At 39.0% G+C, this 23,548-nt stretch overlaps 1 protein-coding gene across 1 annotated transcript in view; it reads right to left on the bottom strand.

Moving 5' to 3' along the window:
- Positions 1–23,548, bottom strand: part of LOC146459837 (uncharacterized) — a 111,118-nt gene that overhangs the window by 79,728 nt on the left and 7,842 nt on the right. The window contains exons 2-4 of the mRNA XM_085088754.1: positions 22,679–22,851; positions 19,014–19,373; positions 2,393–2,767 (exon numbers count right to left, since the gene is read on the bottom strand). Coding sequence (XP_084944880.1) covers positions 2,393–2,767; positions 19,014–19,373; positions 22,679–22,851 — 908 coding nt within the window. The remainder of the gene's footprint in view (positions 1–2,392; positions 2,768–19,013; positions 19,374–22,678; positions 22,852–23,548) is intronic.

Here is a 23,548-nt window from a genome sequence, read left to right on the forward strand (position 1 = left end):
ATCCGTATAAGGAAAAAAATTCAAGACCAGTGGCATGACTCGTTCCTCCACCCAACTGCTTTTCTCCTCGACCCAATGCCTCTTACAAAAGTTAATCGTCATCACTATCGTCTTCCTCTTCCCAGTGCATGTTGGATCACACTCAATTTTTTTTCGAAATGATGATGGCTTATATAAACGAATCTGACCAATCAGCAATAAGTGACCTTATTTGGTCATAAAATGTGACCATTGGTCAGAATCCGGTAGGACCTGTTTAAGCAGACAAAATTGGTCGGTCACGAATATTTTCGATGGGTCATCTTCTTTTATAAGGTTGAGAGGGACTTGGTTACATGACCTACATATGGAGGGGGTGCCCCCTCATACCCCCTCTTTTTTCTCACCCACAAATCAGTTCGAGGTGAGGAGTGAAAATCTTATTTAAGCAAGAGAGTGAGTCAGTCAGTCAGTTTGCAGTGAACATAGAGAAGTCAAGTCCGCCCAAAGGTTGTATATAGTTGTTGAAATTTACATTAAAAATTTGTTCTTGCTTTGACATGACGTGATTTTTGTCCTGGTTGACCTTTGACGCCGCTTTCTGATTGGCTACGGGCTAAAAAAAATTTATACACCTTATTTGCATACTAACACCATTACATCATCCTCAGGAATGCAATACTTCATTTTGACGTCATCATGCTTGCTCCTGATTGGTCCATTTCGATCATGTAACCAAATTCGGCTCTCTGATTGGCTTCTTCCTATACCGCAACCCTTATAGTACTAACGGGCGAATCCAAACGGAAGTTACGAACTAGGCGTGCGTTTCGTAAAAGTCCCAAAAGCATTTTGGGCCCGAAATCTATTGTACAGGTGCAATGTTTACTGTCAGAAATTCAATTTTGAAATCTAAAACGTTGAAAACTTTACAAGATGGAGAAACACATGAGGTTATGTTTGTAACGACGCGTTTGGGCCTGAATATTTTTCGGGAGTTTTGAAAAACAAACCGTGAGAGTTGATCGAAAGCGATCAAATCCTTTCAATAAAATAGCTTGTGAGCCAAAAATTAAAGGATTCTGTGGTCATGTTTACAATATTTGTTTCTAAGGTTTGAATTTTCTCCAGTGCGTCTGCGAAACCTGCTTCTTTTAAGGAGGCACATTTATTTTTTCTTGATTTTTGCCACTCACAAAATATTTTGAAGCACCTTTTTGTAGCATAATTTGGAGCTCGTAGAATTCAACTATAAAATAAGCTTTTTCATGTTGTATACTATACTGCTCGCGGAAGGTGCGTTTTGAATGCATTTTAGCTCAAAGTTATCTAAAACTCAACCCCAGCAAAATAACAACCATGTTTGTAAGCTGAATATAATATACTTTGATTACCGGACAGCTTTCATTTCCTGGAGAAGTAATTATTTCATTTAATGCATTCATGTCAGTTATCTAAATCCCTATCTAAATCCCTGCGGTATAACTTTTCTAAGTTATTCAATAAACTCGCAGTTTGTGCCTAAAACACTCGACTGCGCTTCTTGTTTTAAACTTGAAAAAGTACTCCTGCCCCTTTGCTAAACTCTTTATAAAGCATGTCGAAAGATAGTCGCTATTGTCTGAAGTATACACCTAACACTGAAAGCGGCTGTAAGAAAAAAGACCGTTCACATAGCGTTTTTAAAAATATCGAAGATGAACCTTCGCCATTCTCTTTACATTAATTCTATAATAACTGTTTTCAAACAAGTAAAAAGAGAAGAAAGCCTCGTCTTCCGCCTCCCACAAGAAATTATCTGCGACCATTTAACCGCGAAATAATTGGTCCATACTACAAACTTTTCCATCAAAATGGTCCACTCTTCTTCAATCAAAAAAAAAAAAAAAATTACCGACACGTTGGAGGATAAAAAGCCAAGGGTGCGTTTTTTTTTTGGAGAATCCAAAAATGGACTTCTGATCTCTGATCATTCGGATCATGGTGCATCAAAGGAACCCACGAATCCACTCTGGACAAGGAATCGTCGGTTCTTTTGAAGCACAATGATCCATCCAAGTGATCTCAGATCACAAATCCGTTTTTGGATTCTCTCAAAAAACGCACTCCAAGAAAACGCCTTGAAACGTGGAGCTAGTGTATTTGTGAGACAATTATAACTTCTAAAAAATTGCGATCATATTACTTTTTCGTTATTGTTATTGTTCCTTTTTTCTTTTTTTTTCTTTTTTTTTTCAATTACTGGGTCTACCAGTAATTGCACAAGCCAATAACGTAAGGTCCTTCCTCCCTTCCCTCCCTCCCTCCCCCCTCCCTCGTTCCTTCCTTCCTTGTAGAGGTCTAGATCTCACTCGACTTCCTGTCGCATAGATATGAAATTTCACTTTATAAATGATTATTTTATCAGACCTACCACTCATTTCGCAGACGTAATGTAAATGATCAGTACACTTCATGTCGTTCCACCTTCCAGAAGCCGGAAGCATTTCAGCACAGTGTTCCTCACCTTGAGAGTTATCAGGTTGTCCATCAATCCAGTTAGTATAAAAAACCTTTGAGCCATCGATCCATTGCCAACGTGACGTGTCACTGGGGTGCCGATGAAAACCAATCCACGTCCTTTTCTCTACATTTGGAGCAAGAGCTTCATTTTCCTTACGTGAACTCACCACAGCAAGCTTTGATTCCATTGCTTCGCAGACAGATTTGGCTGCAGTCCAAGTCAGGGTGTTAGATGGAAATTTGTAGCAAGAATCTCGTAGCTGAAACCATGTTTTTGGACATGTTGCTAAGGGATAAAATACGCGAAGCAAGAAATTTAAAAGACAGAACTTGCAATTAAAACACTCATTTATTTAAGGAGATAACACTATTGTGCGATTTTTAAAAAGGTCCATTGGATTATACCATTCGTTGCTAAGTAACTCAACTACGTCAGCACAATTTGATTTCTCGTTCCGACAATTGCGGGACAATAGATTCCGGGCCCTTTTTCTCTCAAGAAAGTTTGAAGTTCAAGAAGCATATTTCGCCAATGTACTCAAACAATTACAGTAGTTATACATTTTTTAAGCTTAACCAACACAAATTGGAGCACAAAACGCTAAAATGGACTCAATTGTGTTAATGTCCATCACATTCTCAAGCTGAAAACGCTAGTGCTTTCGACGAGAGCCACGAAAAAATCCAAACTGAAAATTTAAAGAACCTCGTGATCAGTGGCCTTAAATAAGGATGGGGACTCTAAATAGCAAAAACAACAACAACAACAACGACAACAAAAGAAGACATTATGTAAGTAACATGTAAAATTGCTGCTTCAATTTTTCATGAAGATGTATTGTTAAGCCGAGGTTAAGATGGTCCTTAATCATATTTTATCTGTAAAGGTTGTGATATATAACAGTTTTTAATTTTAAAAAGCAAGAAAATTAAAATAAAGTTTTTGTTATCTTGATCGTCCATCTTTTTGTCCATCTTACTTGTGGCGGGAAGGGGGGGTAGGTAGGGGTTCGACTCCTTCCATAATTTCGCAAGTATGAAAGCTATGACAATAGCACCAAAAAAGTTTTACAGCGGATAAAATCAGCTGTTAAATGAAAGTTGTACGAGCAACAGTACAAACTACTCTATCGTCACGCAACTGGACAAACAGGACAAAGAATATATGGTCACACTATTTCTATATAGTATAGGAGCGGACGCGGTGAACAAATACAACAAGTTTGTCCTAAGTGAACAAAATCGCCACAATCTCAGAGGAATCATTAAAGCATTTGATAACTATGCGATTGGGGAAGCTAACGAAACATATAAACGCTACATTCAACAGCGACGATCAAACTGAAGGAGAAACGATCGATAAACACGTAGCAGAACTGAGAACACTTGTACGATTGTGGAATTTTTCCGTGTCTACATGACACCCTGATAAGGGATGGCATCGTTCTTAGCATACGTGATGAGATTGCTCATGAACGATGATTGCGCCAAAGCAAACTGACTCTGGCCAAATGTATTAAAATTGAGAAAACACTCAACTCAAAACAATGGACCAAACCGTTAAGCAAGAAGATGTTCACAAAGTCAAAGCAACAAGTCACAAAACACGACAGAAACCAAAACAAACGGTAATAAGACCTGCAACACCTTCCGAATGTTCCGGCTCAATTGACAAGCCATGTGAGTACTAGGAACGCGGGTTACATCAAAAGATAAAACACATTAAGTCGAATATGTAACACATGAGAAATAAAGAGAAGAAGAAGCCTGTACTTCGTCAAAGCGAAACCGGAAATGACAGAAATTGTCAACAGCGTAACGGAACGAGAAAATTATGTAAATATGCTGATTAACTTGTCAAATTCCACATCGACTGTGGTGCCAATATGTAAACGTATTGCCCATCAAACAAGTTAACACTGTAGACAAGAAAACGGCAAAAGAGTGTTTTAAGAGTGTGAACAAAACAGAATTAACACCGGAAATGGAGCTGTCGCGTGACAGCACGAAATACCCGAAATCACCGGAGGTACTCAAGAGAATTTATCGCTGTAAACGAAAACTTGGCACCATTGTTGGGCGCTAGAGTTATGCAACAAATCGGTCTAATCTAAGTACACAAGGAAACCTTTGAGAATGAAGCCGCAGGGAAAGTGACCAATGACACTACACACAGAGCCCAAGAGATCATTGAAGAATATAAAGACGTGTTTGAATGTGATCTGGTAACCGACTAGAAGAACAACACCATCCTAACGTAGACACTTAAGAGCCACCCAATCGTAGCTCCGTCTGACCTATTCCACTTGCAATTAAACCCGAGGTTAAAACTGAACTTGGAAGACTGACAGGTATCTTCTTATTGATGCCTGTTAATGAGCAAACCGACCTGGTTGTTGCGACAAAAGCATAAGGAGATGTAAGGGTCTGGCATGGAGTAAAATAAATGGAATAAAAAAAAAAGCGATAAAAATGTTGACTGACGTTTCGATGACTCCATGTCACCATTTTCAAAGTTATCTAAGTCCGATTATGCGGGAAGTTGTATAGAGAATACCGCGCGAAAATTTAGTTGCATGTGATTAAAAACACAATTTGACACATGTAATTAAGCTTTCGCACGCTTTTCTCTATTATAACTACCCGCATTATCCGACTTACACAATTTTGAAAATGGTGACATGGAGTTATCGAAACGTCAATCAACATTATTATTGCTTGTTTTTATTTTAAAATGTAAGGAGACTATGTGGGTTTATCAACTATCTCGCTGAGGTCCTGCCTCATCTTGGAGAGGTTCTAGAACCCATACAGCAATTGACGCACAGAAACGAAACTGGCAATGGTAACATGAACACCATGCAGCGTTTGATAAGGTCAGACAGCTAGTGACAACGGCACCCCTACTAAAGTTCTAGACTCCACAAGACGAGCTTACTGCCCAACGTGATGCAAAAGACAAGGCATTCGCGTAGCCCGTCCCTAATGCAAAATGGGTAGCCAATTACATTTGCAAGTCGTGCTCTGACAGATCTTGAAGCCAGGTAAGCGCAGATTGAGAAAGAAATACTTGTGGGGGCTTACGTACTAAACAAGTTTGATCAATATGTATACACTTGCCCTGTGGCTCTCCAGAATGATCACAAGTCTCTGGCAGCAATAGCAACAATGCTGTTGCGAAGTGTACCAAAGAAGCTTCAAGAAATGCTCTAGAAAGTGCGGAAGTCTGACGTCTCCATAACCTACAAAATAATACCCTCAGTAGGTCATTTCTAGCAGCTACTGAGAACACCCAGAGATAATTTGTACTCTTTAATGCTCTCAAGCTGCTGCCGATGGCTGACCAGAGGCTTGAGGAAATAAAGAGCAGAACTCGCGACGACGAGGTCTTACAGCAGTCGAAAGGCATATAATTTAGAGAGGCTGGCCTGAGGAGAAGTAACAGCTTCCGTGGTAGTAGCACCCTACTTCAGCTACTGAAACGATCTCAGCTAGTGGGACAGATTTGTCTTCAAGGGTGAACGCCTTCTTATTCCGAAGCAGATGCGACAGAAGATTGAAGAACGCCTGCATTTCTCCCATATTAGCATGAAAGTCGCCTGAAAGGGCTAGAGAGTGCATGGTTTGACCTGGTATAACAGGAGAAGTGAGACAGTTCATCTTACAGTGCGAGACATCTGGTAAATGTGAGATGAAGCAAAAGAAGGAGACACAAATAAAGCACGAGATCGCCGAGTGCCAGTGGGGAAATATCGGTGCTGAGGAAAGGATTATCTTATCATTGTTCACTATTTCTTTAGCTTCTGGGAAATAGACCATCTCCCGGCACAAAGTCGAGTACAGTTGTACAAATGCTCAAGTGCCACCGGTATGCGCTGCAAGGAATCCCGGATGTCAAAATCTGCAACAACGGTCCGCAAGTTCGCGTGTGAGCAGTTCTCTAACTTTACTAATGAGTGAGGTTTTGAGCGTCGAATGGGAAGCCCTAAGAATGGGCTAGCACGATAGAAAAGCGCCCTTTACGGAAAGCCAAAAGAACTAGAAGGAACCTCTAACTGGCAGTACAGGAACTGCGCAATACTCCCACCACTCCATGGCTTGGTTCCAGTCCAGACCAAGGGCTTGTAGGTCGACGTTGCAAAACACAACTGCGAGCAAAAAAAGAAAAAAGCTTCTAAGAGCAGAATCTGTTCTAGCTAAAGCGCATCTTCGGAGACCCAGGGGCAGTCAGTCGGGGTTGGGCGAAATAGCACGAAGAAAGTTTTCAAGAACGGGCGAAAGAGCCCATGGGTGCCGAGTATCACCGGACTATTTCCAAACGGCTTCGTGAATCCCGGCTCCCGATTGGGGAGAAAAAAAAAACATTGTATTATTCTGCTAATCGGCGAGCAGGAACTCCTGAGTTACCTTCGTGTGTTCTTACACGCAGTTTGTTGTCTTCTCATTTTTCTCCGGTGTCCGTGCGAGGGAAATTTTCATTAAACCCGGTCGCGAAAGTACGAAAATAACGACTCGGGAAATCGTTTCGGATGCTAGCAGTAGGACCATCCCAATTCCTACATGGAAAGGTCTGTCACTGACCGATCGCAAAGTACGAATGCGTAAAGTGATCGATGTAAAGCGTGTCAAACTGAACCTTTTCCTTGTTTCGTGCACCAGCCAGATAAATATGCCGGGCGGTTAATTTGGGCGCGTCCATTCGCACAGGTAAGGTTTAAAATCCCTTTACTTCCCCGCGTTAATTCTGTTAAGTAGTAAGGTAGTTACTAAAGAGGGCTGCCATTATTCCAACTAACAGAAAAATGAGAGAAGCTATTGTTGAAAGTCTGAAGGCTCTTCCTGTCGTTGAGGATCTAAAGCCTAACCGGAAGTTAATTCTTGAGCATGTCGCTCGTAGAAAGGATATATTTGCAGCACTACCTATTGAATTCGGTCAAAGCCTGGCATTTCAGATCTTGCCAAGCATTTAAAAGTTTTGTATAGCCTGAGTTTCGATACACTGTATGCCTCCATCTCCAGTGGTAATTGTTTACAGCTTGGCTTTGAAGCTGCCTTCGTTGGGGAAAGTAAGAAACAAGATAAATTATTATAGTGGTTACACACAGGACTGTCTGAATATAATTAAAAATAATAATCGCATATATAATAATCAATTAATATTAAGTTATTAAAGGAGTGTGATTCTAAAGACAATGCATTTGATTTTGAGTTTATACGTAGTGTAACACCATGAAGATGATTAAGGCAGGGTGATAATACAGCGTGTGCGTGCTTTGTTGACTATCTGTGGCACCGTAATATCTTTCATGCAAAATGTCTATTCTTTTACTTTACCATATTTCAGTGGAGACTGGTAATTTATACCCAAGCATTTCCTGACCACCTGACAGAATTTAATAAGTACACGCAATATCTGCAAGCACAGAAAACCTTACTTTCTCTACTTGGCAGGAGTAACACTTACGTTTGTGTCATGTAACATACACCTGACATATCATTGATGAGAGGACAACGGTACAATGTATGTGTCCTCTTTACAGTTTTTTTATTAACAGCAAGCTTAGACATTATACAGTTAAACACAAATTTTCGAAGGGGATGTAATTCAGTCCTTAATGTCTTAAGCTATCTTTATTGTTGTACGGTTGTTACAAAAATACACACTTTAAGCTTTGTTTTCGCCAGTTAACAACAGTGTAAAGTTTATCTCAGACCACAGTCGCAACATTTTGCCTCTAATGCAGCTGTGAAAATATTTATCTGCAATAAAATATGTCCCCAACAAATAATTCTGGAATTCTTAATTAAAACTGAGATTTAACCTTTTCCCCAATACTGTTTTCTCCCCTTTATCTTGGGAGTACTGTTGAGGAATTCCATGCCAATATACTTCAGTGTTGAAAGAGGCTTCACGTCCATGACATGATTTGTTCGCTTTGAATTAAAACCACATACATCTTTTCTATTTCTCCTTGTTTTTAGCTAATACAAGGTTGCCAAGTCTCCCACTTTAAGGATAATCAAACAGCATCTGCAAATTTATGTTTTATGTAAAATATACTTCAGCTGTAGGATTAGGCCAAGTTAGAAATACATACATTATTACCTATAGTGTCTCATGAAAGTGATCATGCTTAACAGAGCTGCATTTGCTTGGTACATGTAAGCTAACCATGTAAAAGGAGCAGTAAAGAGAATCCAATGATAGCAGGTATTATTATATCTATTTATGTAAACTCTGTTGTTAAAGAAGCACAGCAATAAAAACTTGCTGCATCAGCAAAAACATTATTCATTTTAACAGAAAGGGTGTTTCCAAAAGTAGTACACACAGTGGAACAGTTGGTGTCAGCCTCCAGGATGAAAAGTGATTTCAAGAGCAAAGTTTTAAATTAAATGTAACGGTATTATCACCTGTAAAAAATTCATTTTGCGTTGGAAATTTTCATGATTTAATTTGCGATATAGGCCTTGGAATCAGCGACTTTCAAAGCCTGAAATACCTGCATCTGCAACCGCAGTTACAACACAGATTGCATGCTCAACAGTTCAATGCATGGTCACCACCCAGATGTGTGGTCTGAAGAATTTTTGACTTAAGAATCTTGTCATTTCTTTTCTAGGAGACTAGAAATTTACCTATGATTTCATTAAAGGGAATAAGTAACATTATAATAAATTTGTCAGATCTTTTAGTACCCTCTAATAATCTATGTTCATTTGATAATCCCAAAATTTTATATAATTTTTGATTTTTAATTTTCAGGTAAAATTAAGAAGTTGAGCGAGTCAGGCTTCTAGTGAAAAAATAAAGTTCTGAACAGCGAAAAAGCAATATCTTGCAGCAACATATTCAAACCCTCCTAAACATGACTTTGTACATAATACTGGCAGGCTGGAGAACTTGCTCCCTTTTGGGTTATGTTATCTTAAGCCTTTCAGATAGTATTTTCCAAATTAGCATGATACCACTATGGTGACTTATCATTTTGAACGACTTTTACGCAATCATAGGTATACTGTTACTACAGCAGGGAATACTTCCAAAAAAAAATAAAATAAAAACAACAACAACAACAACAACAAAGTAAGATGGGACAAGAATTAAAATGTTTATTAATCACTTAATAAAAGTGGTATGTAATTGGACTCCCTTATTTTATCCTTCGATCAATTTTGCACAAAAGTAACAGGAAACCTAGAGGACGTACAGTAAAAGTGGAACCAATTGTGATCATACCGGTATTAAACCACACTGCCGGTTGTCATTTTCATACAATATGATGTTGATGAACTCACAAGATTTTATAACAGAGATCACTTGCAGAAACAGAAGAATACAATTACAATAACTTTGAAACTTACAAACCAAGACTGCTGGCTCATTTCCCTGCTTTACAGGTGAATATTGTGCAGTTTCAGAAAATATCCATACTCCCCCCATGGAAAGTTTTGTTTTTGCTCTGCCCTCCTCCAAGGAAATTCCATTTTAGCTTAATAGTTTGCTTTTAAAGTTTTGACTTTTGGCTTGTTTTGTAAAAGATTTTGGTAGGTGGCCAGGGCTTGGTTGCTTATTGCAAGGTTAGGTTAACCCAGTGCTAATGCTAAAGTGAAAGCAAATTAGGATCCTTTTTTTGAGTATACAATAATCCCCTTTTTAGGTTGCTCTAAAATGACAAGTAAAAACCGGATTGAAATTTATTCAAGGTAGAGTTAAGCAGGGCCCATCACTATAGGCCTTCTATTTGATATTCAATTCCTGAAATTGAAGCAGTAAATGCTTGAAATTACGTGATAGGATTAATTTCAAATAAGCTCTTGCTGACACTGTCTTCATATAATTGGAACATTTTTCATGTTGGATGCTCACCTTCACAAATACACTTTTTTTGTATTTGCTTGGCACTGAGAGAGGTAAAGTTGAAAGCACTCCACTGACACATACAAAAAAATTCCGTAAAGCTCCGATAATAACGACCCTTCGAAAGTAACGACCCCCCGAAAGTAATGTCAAAACTTTGTGGCTACTAATAAATCCCGAAAATAGCGAGCCCCCGAAAGTAACGATCCCTCTGAAAGTAACGAGTCCCTGAAAAAGTAGCGAGACCAAGCAATTTTTTTAAATTACTTTATACAAATACCGAACGCCTTTATTGTTTTTCAATCCATAGTCAAATTTTTATTGTACAGTACTATTATCTTCGTGCATGGACAAATTGATCACGATAAGGCACTTTAAAACAATGGAAAGCCTTAAGCCATCATTCCTCCTTGACATCAGTTCAGTGACGGCATTATATGAAGACTAAACTGGTAGAATTTCGTATTAAATAACAAAAGGAACGTTTTTTCAAATAAAAATTGAAAAATCTATATATACTGGTGTATAAAACGCATTGGTGCGTCATGGACTAAAAGCACTGAGTTTATCTTTCCTCCCCTGAGTCAGTGAAGAAATCGATTCTACATCGGCTGACTCATTCATGCGGTAGTCCAGTAGACCATCGATGTTTATTTCACCGTCCCTGCTACCAGAAATGGGTAGTGCAAATGGTCTTCATTCTGTCCGTTGTTTGAGCTCTGCACGAATCATATAACTTTTCATTTCGGAAAAAAAGATTAAGGGCTAGCTTGTTTCATGGTTTTTGTTCCCCGAAAATAACGACCCCCCGAAAGTAACAAGCCCCAAGTGTAATATTTTACACCTGTAAACACAGGAACACCTTCTTTGGTTGTACATGTACCTGTTGTTACCAACAGTTCTTTTGCAATCCTCCTTCTTACGTTGTAAGTAAGTTATTGTTTGGTCATTGGGTGTTTTGTTTTTCAAATTCATTTGACAAGTTCTGAACTGACAGGTGATCAACTTGCTTAGACTGTCACCCTACCTTTTTAATTTGCATTGGTATTTGCAGCTAACACAAATTGCACGAGGACGGGATCATTTTCACTCACATTTTCTGATTTTCATTGAATACAACCTTAAAAAAATCTATTTTTATTCAAAAACTCAGAAATTTCCAAAGGTGTTCATTTAATATGAGTTCAAGGCTCATTTATACATGCATATTTTTCCATAAACCACATCATTGCTACTTAACGCGGCATACTTATCTGCCTTGTGCACCAAAATAAACCAAGAAACGAGGAAAAGGTTCACATTAAAAACCCGTCCTTTTAAAATACTATTTACCCAGAAAACTAAAAAAGTGAAACGTCCGTCAGGCCAAAAAAATGCAAGCTCAAACACGAGCGTATTCAAGCTTTACACCGATCACTTTACGCATTCGTACCTTGCGATCAGTCAGTGACAGAAGTTGTCCGGTAGAAATTGGGATGGTCCTGGTGCTAGCATCCGAAACGATTTCCCAAGTCGTTGTTTTAATTCTTCGTCTCTGGTTTAATGAAAATTTCCCTCGCACGGACACCGGAGAAGAATGACGAGACAACAAACTGCGTGTAAGAATACACGAAGGTGACTCGAGAGTTGTTGCTCGCCGATTGGGCAGAATAATATAATTTTTTTTTTTTCTGCCCAATCGGGAGCCGGGATTCACGAAGCTTGGTACATACATACTTTATTGTTACCTCCCCAATGGGGCTTTTCAGGAACAATTATTTAAATACTAAAGTTACTAATAACTACACAATTAGGTGCTCTTTCGCCCGTTCTTGTAAACTTTCTTCGTGCTATTTCGTCCGCCCCCGACTGACTGCGCCTGGGTCTCCGAGGATGGCTAAAGGGTAAAGGAAGAGACTCAGGCTAAATAAACCAGGCAGGTTAGATACTACAAAAATTAAGCCACAGATCTCCGGAAGAAGATGTGGTCAGAGTGAGGCCGTTCAGACACGGGCAAAAAGCCTACGATAAAGCAGTGTCTAACGAAGTGGAGCCACCGGAACCTACCGCCGGAATAGAGGTGACCTAAAAGAGTAACTTACCCACTAAATCTACAACCAGCAGAATCAATCCAGACCAATAAACCGACAAATGACCAGCAACTGGCTCAGACCGAGACAGAGAGGCACGGTAAGACATGTACAGACATAGAGCTAGAAGCACCGGTTGATGACACGCAACCCCAGGTATAGCCGACAGGCACACCTACTTCTACCTCAAGGCATTGTAAGCGAAACACGAGGCAGCCTACCTACCTGAAGGACTTTGTCTTAAAGGAACTTTGTGCTTACCCGTCATCTTATCAGTGACAAGTAACCGGATACAATTATTGATTTAAATGACCTTGATTGATCACGAGACTGATCACAAAACGTTGATATTTTGATTATAGACATTAAGATTTGGTTTTCAGTTTCTTGCTATTTTTGTTGTTTATGCATTTTTCTTTTACATCTTTAAAGAAAGGGGGTATTACGTAATTAGCATTTAACAAATCGACGGCAATTTTCTATGGTCTATATTCTTATAGACCATAAAATGACGTCAAAAAATGCTCAAACAGACTCGAGTGGAACCACGAGCCGCAGGCGAGTGGTTTCACTGCCAAGTTTTGGACATTTTATGGTCTATAAGAGTAAAGACCATAGAAAACTGCCGTCGATTTGTTTTTTACAATAACATGGAAAAGGTACGAACGGAATTGGCAAATTTTTCGTTGAGAAACCGCGCGCGTTACATCTGACGTCATTTTTATTGTCTGTACTCTTATAGACAATAGCTACGAGCCAATCAGAGCACAGGAGTTTGGACAGCTATTTAGATCCATCATGTATCAATTGAGTGTTGTTATTATCACGTGACTAGCATGCGTACGTTGCACAATGTATATTTTAAACTAGTCACTATTACAATCACTTGAGAAAAAGCTGTTCGTAGAGTAAACATCTTATGTGGTACAAAAGAACGTTACAATCTAGAAGAGTGGCAAAAGACAATTACCAAAAGAAAAGTTATTAGAAGGACTGGCCGAAAAAGACCGTTATTTCAGCACCAAAACAATTGCTTGCCGGCTGTTAAAGATAGCGATAAGTTTAAGAACTTTCCACCGACATCCCCAAAAAATCTGGGACTTTTACAACCATCCGGACGTACTTACTAGCAGGGAAGCCTATTACTCGAGAAAAAATAAAATGCTTTAGCAGTTTTTGAACTTTTAGTTCGGTGCGTTCTTCGTGTTATCAGTACATTGATTTAACGTTGTCCTTCATTAATGACTGAAACAAAAGGGACAAACTTGTTCTCCTGTAATTTCAACGAGCGCCATAAAATATTGTTTGCTACCAATTCTCCAAAACAAATTTAAGAAGACAGGCGCCAAGCCAATTCATAAAATGTTTCTTGTTACTTGGGCGGAGAGCCCAAGTTATAAAATAGAATTTCTTCGCATACGTCAAATGGCAAGGGCTCTACTGCGCCTGCGCTACATGTTGGCCGAGTCTGGATGTATTTATCATAAGCCGCCATTACGGGACAAAAAACAAGGACGTAAAATCAACACAACGAATATCGTATTCTTAAAAGAAAACAGCTAGTGTGTGTGTTGTCTGCTAACTCCTTCCATTGAACGAAACTAAGGGGCAACTTTCCTTTCAGGACGGATATTTTCCAAAAGTTCGACTTCAATTAACCTCAGACGCTCTTTTGGCTCTTCTCGATAAATCCCCATTCGGTGTCAAACGTAATCGATAAGATCAGGCCGTAAACACTGAATTTACATACAGCCGAGCAAAACATTTCATTTCTCTGGCCAGTCTGACGCGGCGTTTCGTCTCGGCCAAGAGACTCTTCAGAGACCTTCAGAATTTGTAGGCAAACTCGTTGAGCATCGCGCTCAAAGTCCCGTTCGCAAATTCAAGATGTTAGCAGTCTGGCCCTCTATCGTAGAAGGATTCCCAACCGCACATACACAATTCACAAGTATTTGACAATTTTTCAATTCTTTATTGTATAAATTTCAACTCGTGTCATGCGGTTGGGAATCCTTCTGCGATAGAGGGCCAGACTGCTAACATCTTGAATTTGCGAACGGGACTTTCAGCGCGATGCTCAACGAGTTTGCCTACAAATTCTGAAGGTCTCTGAAGAGTCTCTTGGCCGAGACGAAACGCCGCGTCAGACTAGCCACGAACAATTCACAAGTATTTGACAATTTCTCTGGCCGCAATATAAAAAAGAAAACGTTCAATTAACTTTAAAGATTCAAGACCATTCCGTGGGTAAAAGGCTTAGGGTAAAGTAGGAAACTAAGACTAAAGCTTCGAAAATAAATTTCATTCGGGGTCCAGTGTGAGCGATGAGATCTATTCACCAGAACAAATGTAAACTCTGAAAGTTTGCTAATGCACAGCGACAATCAACGCTTGACAAATTAATTTCTTTATTTACGTTCACTTGGATAAAACCGAAATGTGATCCTCCACGGAAAAACAGGGAAAAAGGTGAACGCACGGGCACGCCAAATTGACACGCTAAACGTAGACCCCTTCGGGGTCGAGTGTTAGCGATAAGATCGATTCATTGGAACAAACGTAAACGCCGAAAATTTGCATATTCATACCAACAACAACTGAGTACCGCAACGCTAAACGCATTTTTATTTTTACGTTGGATAAAGCCGAAATAGCAACTTTAGCACCCGGGCTTTGGCAAAACTGAAAGCCCCTTCCGATGTTACAAAACGTTGAAAGAAGCCGTCGTTTGGATGCAGAAAGGAATTGCCATGCTGAAAACACCGGGAAGAAATCGGTCACGTGCTAGGCAACCAAAATCGTTCACGTGTATCAAGTTTCATCCGGCGACGCGGCATTCAGAAAGAAACTATTTTCGGCGGTTCTTGGAACGAAAACTGGACGGTTTCTGCTTGTTATTCAATCGCCATGGAAGCTGCAGTGTCTTTCCACTTTATAAAACCAGCTTCTTTCATTTAAAGCCCTTTTAAATCCTGGAAACACTCTCTTTTGTGTCATGATATTTTGTCCATTGGCAATCACGCAAAACCACTAAAAGAATGAACCTACACTTCGACCTTTGCGTTGCCTTCCAGTGCGAGTGAAGTCTATTTTCTTTTTAGCGTGTTTAATAAACAAATAACTGTAGACATAAATTGAAATAGTTCATTCTTTGGTCACTCACAGAGCGCTTTGATTTTGTCATTAAAGTTCTGTCCTATTCCAGTGATCATGAAATAGATTCGTTGAGTTAACTTTCTGTAAATCGGATGTTCTGTGAGGTTTGTCTTATCCGCACGCGTCCCATACAGAACGCATGTCTTTTCGCACGCGTGTCATATTACACGTTCTACCTGACATTTTGCGATCGTGCGCTGTTACCAGTGAAAAAGCTGGAACATCTCTCACAGAAAGCCCAGAAAAAAAGGGTATTAGGGTGGAAAGGTATTCGCACAAATACCCCTCTGTCGCCAAAATTCATCATTACCACTGGAACCGCAAATACTCCTTTGTCGCCAAAATCCATCATTATCTTAGATGCACCTCATGGTTACAAAATCCGACGTGTTTAGTATTAAAGAGAGTAATGTTTTATTTTGTTTGCGTGACATTTTCGGTCGAACTACATCACGTTAATCGCAAATATGATGCCTTAGACTCTCAGCGAATCTTTTATCGTTCACCTGTCACCAAAGACTGAACTAACGTGCATGCTCAGATACTCCTTATACAACGACGCCCAAGTAAACGCTCCCACAGCGTCTTGTTTGATAAATTCGGCAGTAAAAATGTGATAGAAGACTGCAAGTGGTAATCAGTTGTACTTCCTGTACACTATTCATTGCAACGTTAACTGTGCCTAACAAGTCAAGTGGTTGGAAATTAGCTTTCTCCAGTATCAATAATTGCTAGTCCTTTTCATATTTTCTTCTCTTTTTTTTTTTTTTTTTTACTTAAAAGTGACACTAATTCATCTTTGAAGATGTCCGCAATGTTGCCTAGCAATAGTGAAAAACAAAGTATGAATGACGTCAGACAAAGAGAACGTTGATAGGCAGCAATAGGCTGGCAGACACACTGGCGTCAACAGTTTGCTGAAGCAAAATTTGCATACATTGGGAAAGTTTGCTTTTATTGCCGAATCAAATTTCAACTGCAATGTTCATCAATATTCACTGGATAGAAATATCTCAGCACAATCTTTCCCCTTTCTTCCAGAAAACGTTTTTGGGAAAGATTGCATTGAAGAAATTACACGTTTTTGGCCGCTGAAAAATAATTTTCCGTGGGAAATAAATTCATTGAACACGACAGCGCTGTACCCCCGTTGTACATTTCGTCATGTCGAAAATAGATTTCAACCCAAGGTAGCCTGTGGAACTACGAAAAGATCATGCACATCAAAATAGTTGCTTTGTTTAGTAACCTTTTAATCTCCTCATGATGCTACAATACGAGTAAAGAGGGCTTTCCAATCAGCCCCAGCCTCGCGAAGTTTTGCAAGTCACGTATTTCTAGTATTACCTTAATTAACTTGATAATAATAATAATAATAATAATAATAATAATAATAATAATAATAATAATAATAATAATGATGATGACGATGATGGTTTATTAACAGATCCACTGAGTGGCTCTTCCCTGTTAAATTACAATAATTACAATTACAAAATAAATCAAATTAAATTAAATTAAGTTATTTACAAATTATACAGCAGAAACAGGATTAACGGAAACCAATTACAGTAAAACTAACGAATGGCTTTGTACTCTGTTTCGTAAAAAATTCCCTGGGAGTCTTAAAAAGGTTCTGTAATCTTTACAGTTTCTAATAGTGAAACGAGGCATATGACAGCCAGTAGAATATTCCTAGACTTATGACAATGTAGCATGATGGGAGAAATACATGGGTGGAATTTTACAACCCACTAAATAGAACACACCAATCTTGTGGATTGACTTAGTGATTTAATGAGCGGTCTCTGCACCAGTAGCATCACATTTTATGTTTGTCATTGTTATTGGTTTCTTAAGGATGAAGGTGGTGGAGTTCTGGGAGAAATATTAGACCTGAAAAGAAGCAAAGCGTAACAATGGAAGGAAAACGTGAGTTTTATATCAGAAAAAATGAAATGTATAAGAATAAGTTGAAAGGGAAAAGTCTTGTGTCAAGGCAGAGTAAAGTCTTTGATCGAGGGCCTGCAAGGGGAAGCTGGATTCTCAGTTATCCCCAGAAAGCATTTTCTCTTTAGTCGAAATCAGGGATAAATGCTTCCCGATTAGGGCTACCGAATGCAGTCCCAAGCTTCAGCCCAGTAGCTCGACTAGCTCGATAAGCCCGATTAGGCTTAGAAACGAGGTTCGAGAGCACTAACTTTAGCTCCCTCGTTTTTCATGTCGTGGCAATCTATATTCACGACAAAACCTTGGGCATAAAATTGCCATTTTTTTCCGTCTCCATTGATCACATGATTCATTAATATATCAGATCTCGCACACCTTCTGAAGCTGTGAATGTATTTGTGAGAATTTATAACAATATTTTTTATTCAATACGTTCTCTTTCTGCGTGATTGCGATCTTAATTGTTTTCTAAATGTTGAGGTAAAAAACCTCAACGTCAGTTCCATTGCTACTTCTTGAAACAGTGTACTTAATTGCGGTGGGACGGAAGTGGGATTGTAAAAACATCTTCGAATGCTTCCAAGTCCAATCGTGATATTTTTGCTCTTGTAGAAGATAATAACTTTACAGAGGCACCCAACGGATCGTTTCGGTAAGTTATCTGTTTGGAAGGCCCTTAATCCCCTACAATTTTCTAAAGGGAATTTTCACCACGAACTTTCGTGATATGGGGAATTTAAAGCCAATAGTGTTTTTGGATTGATAAAAGGTCAGCTAAGATTTTCGGAAAGGAAATAAGACTTGAGGTTTTCAGGAACTGGACAAAAATGCCCTAGTAATTTTGAAAAGATTCAAGTTCCCCTAGAATGACCGAACAGATAAAAATATTATAGCGCTGCCTAAAATGAACCTATCATGAGAGCTTTTAAGCCACTCCAGATCTCCTAAAATAACGTTTCAAAGGATCTGAGAGAAAATTATCGTTGGGTGCTCTTGACTTTAAACGAGTCTTGCAAATTAACATCACAAAAGATCCGAAACAAGAGAAGTTATGATTTAATATCAGATAATGAAATCATTTAACTTAAATTGCTTCACTAGCTGGAAACGTAAAGAGAAAAAGCTGCTTTTCGGTCATTCCAACTTGAGAAGCTTAGAACATTACGGTAATGCGTGATCCGACAGCAAAAGGACAACGTGATCTCTGTGATTTTTCAACCCAATGGACTTCAGAAACTCAGAGTTGTGAAGATTTAGGAGTAAACGCCTACATGTACCACAGAAGTAAACTAAAAGACTTGAACTGCAGTTCTTCCGTAACTTTCTAGTTTGCTCTTCTAGATGACCTTTTATCTCGATACATTTAATTTTTTTTGGCTTCACACTGACATCTCCATCACCATGACTGTGCTGGTGACGGACTCCGGACTAGCAAGAGCCATATCAAAGAAATGTGTTAAGATAATCTATTGTCAGTTATATTAATTACAACTTACGATTGATTTCGCAAAAGTATGGACGAGTTATGCTACAGGGCAGGTCGTTCAACTTTCCACTAGGACGGATTTCTACGCAATCTTCCGAGCCTCCGTTGTTGTTAGGTTCTCCACTGTCCCAGTTAGGGTAAATAGCGCGCGATCCATCAATCCACAGCCATCGTGAGCTGCTCTTTGGATCCCTGTGCAAACCAATCCATGAACTGATCTTTGCTTCTTTTAAGCCTTGTAAATTTAATACTGCAAGCCTTGTTCCTATTCCCGAGCAGGCAGACTTTGCTGCGTTCCATACCAGACGGCTGGAAAACGACTTAAAGCAAGATCCATAAAGACCACGAATCCAGCTCTTTGGGCATAAAGCTACAATGAAACATAAGACCATTTATAATTAATTAAATGCGATACAATATACGTCTAACATTCTGCATACTGCTAGATTTGAATATCGATAAGTGTTATTTGTGAAATAATTTTGATGTTATGCCTTAGGCCTCTTCAATAAATCCATGCAGTTTGCAAGATGTTTGTCAAATAGACGTAATTTTATGGCCTAGTTCCCACGAGTCTCCTGGCCTGTACCTCCATTGTAGAGTATCGAACTTGTAATTGGACGGTCATGGTTTCAACTCCTGTTGAAAAAAAACCCAGATTTTTGCGTTTATGTAGGGCGCATTTTATTTGTATAGACTTAAACTATGTCTGAATTGTACACGTCGAGCGACATTGTTAGCTTTAGGCCACAGGTAGATTTTTTTTTCAATTGTAAGGGCATTGAGACTCGCAAAATGCCCATCGAGGAACTATAAATTAAATTAAAGAAAATGAAATTGAAATGGCTGTCACAACGCATACCGCTAGGATGTGAATGTCGATGAGTGGTTTGTGTGGAAGAAATGTGATGTTTTTATGCCCTAGGGCTATTGAAGAAATCTTTGCGCTTCCATTTCACAACGTCTGGAAGCCGAAAGTCACGGAAAGGAATCTATTTGTTCAAAAACGAGAACAGCACGTAAAGGCCCGTTCAAACCGTTTCAACATTCGGTTCAACATGCGTTCAAAACTTTGTTGCAACAAATGTTTGGGGCCTTTGAAAGCGCGTTGACTCGAAATTAAATCGTTTAAACTTTCATTCAACATCCATACAACATTTCCTCTGTTCTCGAAAATGTTGAATGGTGTTGAAGCCGTTTGAACACTCCGTTCAACATTTGTCCAAAATTTGCCCAAAATCCGTTAAACATTTGCTGAACGAATGTTGATCAAATGTTGAAACCGTTTAAACGTGCCTTAAAGGTGTAAGAGGCTGGATTAAAGGGATCTTATTATCCTCAGGAAGCTTCATCGAAAACGTTAGACTTGGGTGACGCCATTCCGAGTAGTAGGAAACACAACAGCAGCATCAGTTTTAAGTATTCTTGCCCGGGTAACACAGTCCAGACTTAGTCTCCCATTTACAGAACAAGTCGCCGCTAATGCGGCTCGGAAGCAGTTACGTGGTCTTAGTCATTAGGATTGGCCCTACTTTGCAGCCTGTTTTCGTGAGCAAGAAATTCGAACAAAATCTTACAGCTAAAGAAATCAAGCCGACAATTGTCAATAGGCAGTTGTTTACCTTTTCAGTTCATGTGATCTGTGCAATGCAGATTATGTCAGGTACACATGGCCAACACCTTCATCAACGCATTGCTGAGCAAAAAAAATTCGGCAATCGCTAGGCATTTTTTAAAAGCTCACGGTAGCACCCATCTTTTGAAAGAAAGCCAATTTAGAACTTTGAGAAAGTGCCAGGGCAAATTTAATTGCTTAAGCCTGGTTTACACGTTCGACGCATGCATAAGAATAAACACAAGCACAAGCACAACGATGTTTACACGCGCGATAAGCATAAGCATAACGTGACATACGCAAGCGCAGAAGCAGCCGAGATTTGATTCCAACATGGCGGGAAATGGCAACGCATGAGTAACTAGATTGTACGCTGACAACTTGTCACTGTTTTTCGGTTTCCTTTCCTTGCGCTTATGCTTACGCTTGCGTCGTCCCGGTTTACACGTACGACGCAACGACGCATTCATAAGCACAAGCACAAGAGAATGGAAATCGTTCCATTCTCTTGTGCTTGTGCTTATGCTTGCGTCGTTGCGTCGTACGTTTAAAGCCGGACGACGCAAGCATAAGCACAAGCGCAAGCACAAGGCGCTTATGCTTGCGTCGGACCGGTTTACACGTAGGTTTCTTGTGCTTATGCTTGTGCTTGCGTCGTACGTGTAAACCAGGCTTTAGTCTTTGAAATGCTGTTCATCAAGAACACGCGTCACGCATTTAACACATATTAACCAGGAATGCGTGACGCGTGACTCGATTTACCGAAGTCATAGCGAATGATAAGGGGATTACTTTACCCAATATTTTGGTGTAGGATTTAGTCCAGCTTTTAACTGTACTTCTTTTATCTCACAATGATCGAAACTTCATCGAGGGAATCTTAGACACACTTTAAAATTGAGAAAAGGGAATTTTCTGAGTTTTTAAATACAAAGTTGAATTTTTGGGCAACTTACTCGATTGTTTTTACTTCAATTGAAAAGTGCCCACAACTTTTAATTACTATATTTGCTTTTTAGTCTTAGTACCAGCTGACGTACCACCTTTGAGAAAAATCGATTTATTTAAAGGCCCTGTTGGCAAAAACCAAGAGAAGGCGATTGTTAGAGGATGAGACAAAAAATGAAAACTTTGCTTCCCTTTAATAAAGACAGACAGTTTTTAATCATTTGGATAGAAGAAACAATGATCTAGGAATTCTGAAAGAATTAAATTGTTTCACTGAATGTGTAATTTTCAAGCAACTTTGGAGGGGCTCCAAAATCTTGTGTCTTAATTTTCGATTTTATGTCAGTGCTTTTTGAAGTGGATAAAAAAAGAACCCCATTGAAAAAAAATAAAAAAATAATAAATAAATAAATAAATAAATAAAACAAAACCAGTGAATCAACCAAAATAAACACCATTTTTGTTCATTGTCTTGTGCAGAATATATAATAGAAATCTATTTACCACCGAAATGTGAGTGAGTGGTTCTTACGCGGCACGTTCTTAAGGAGTAAAAGAAAGCTTTTGTAAAGCTTTTTGTACTTTGATTAATTTTCGGTCAATTTTGGTGTTTTTGTGAGGTGTTTTGAAAATCAAGAAATCGAAGATGTCCGCCATTTTGAAATTGTGACGTATTTCTGTCCTCATTTTGCGTCATCACGGTTCGTTGTGAACCTCAATGGAAGCATCTTTGAACTACCATAGTCATATAGCCTTTATACTTCGGAAGTTATGGAGAGGGAAGAGGGGATTCCCCCTCCACCAGCATCACAGACTAAAAGATCAGTTGCCACTGGCCTAGGATGATCTTAACACTGAGAGGTCGTAGACTCGCCCGCATTCCTGTTTTTATGTATCTACCGCAAATAAAAAGATATAGGACTGTTTAATTTTATCCACCTTTGTAATTTGTTAATCTGTTTCATTACACTTACTAAGGAAGTGAATAGAAGTGAAGACTATTCTAAATCCACTACTTGAAATAGAACCGTCACGGTAAACGAAACCGTATTAGATTGTTTTTGTTTTAGTCATCACTGAGGTTTTTACAGAAGCTGTGCCACTGTACTTACTATGTTCGATATGAGAGAAGGATATCTTAAATCCTTTCCTTTGAATATCAGCATCCGTGTGGAACGTTAACACCGTGTATTTTCCAAATAAGAAGACTTCTTTCCCAGACTCTACACCACAGTATTTACCAACTTCCCTGCTGTTTTCATCTGCTATCTTCAAATAATCATAACTGCAAGAAAATTGAATATTCCTTTTGTGAACCTCTCACTAACACTTCAACGTCATTCATAATGCCCCTGCTCTTTTTGTACTATACAAATCATCGACTTCTGTTGCACTAAAGTTCAATTCGGTGGAGCCTGGAAAGAAACAAATGATTTTATTATGCTTTTTATTCTTTCTTCGCGACTTTTTACACGACAATTGCAAGTTTCGTCTTCCCAGACGTCCTGGGCCGAGTGAACGAAAGCGAAGCTAATGCGGGTGAGAATCTAAACAAAATATGGCGGAGAGTCGCGGAGAATTACAGAAAGATACGTTCGATGACTTTCCTTTAAAGTGCTACTATGATCAAATTTTTACCTCTTGAATTGTAAGGTTTATCACATAGAATTCTAGGAAAGATTAAAAACGCCGTTTACCGTTTCTAAATATCTGCATTGGTTCCTGAGATATTTAAGTTTGAAAAATGTGTAAAATATGTAAATGAGAGGACTTATGACGTCATATTCTCAACTCAATATAACATCAAGTATATAAATAGAGCTATCTCAGTCATTTTAAAGCAGAGACCCTTGAAACCTGGCAGGCTAATACTTCTAAATGCAATACACCTATGGCTATAAAAAATTTGGTTCCCATGGCAACTCACTCTTTTCCAGTCCCCTCCAACCTGATTTCAATATTTTAGTGATTTTCACCTTGAA

Source organism: Pavona decussata, unplaced genomic scaffold, assembly GCF_977016875.1.
Source record: "Pavona decussata unplaced genomic scaffold, jaPavDecu1.1 SCAFFOLD_215, whole genome shotgun sequence".
NCBI lineage: Eukaryota > Metazoa > Cnidaria > Anthozoa > Scleractinia > Agariciidae > Pavona > Pavona decussata.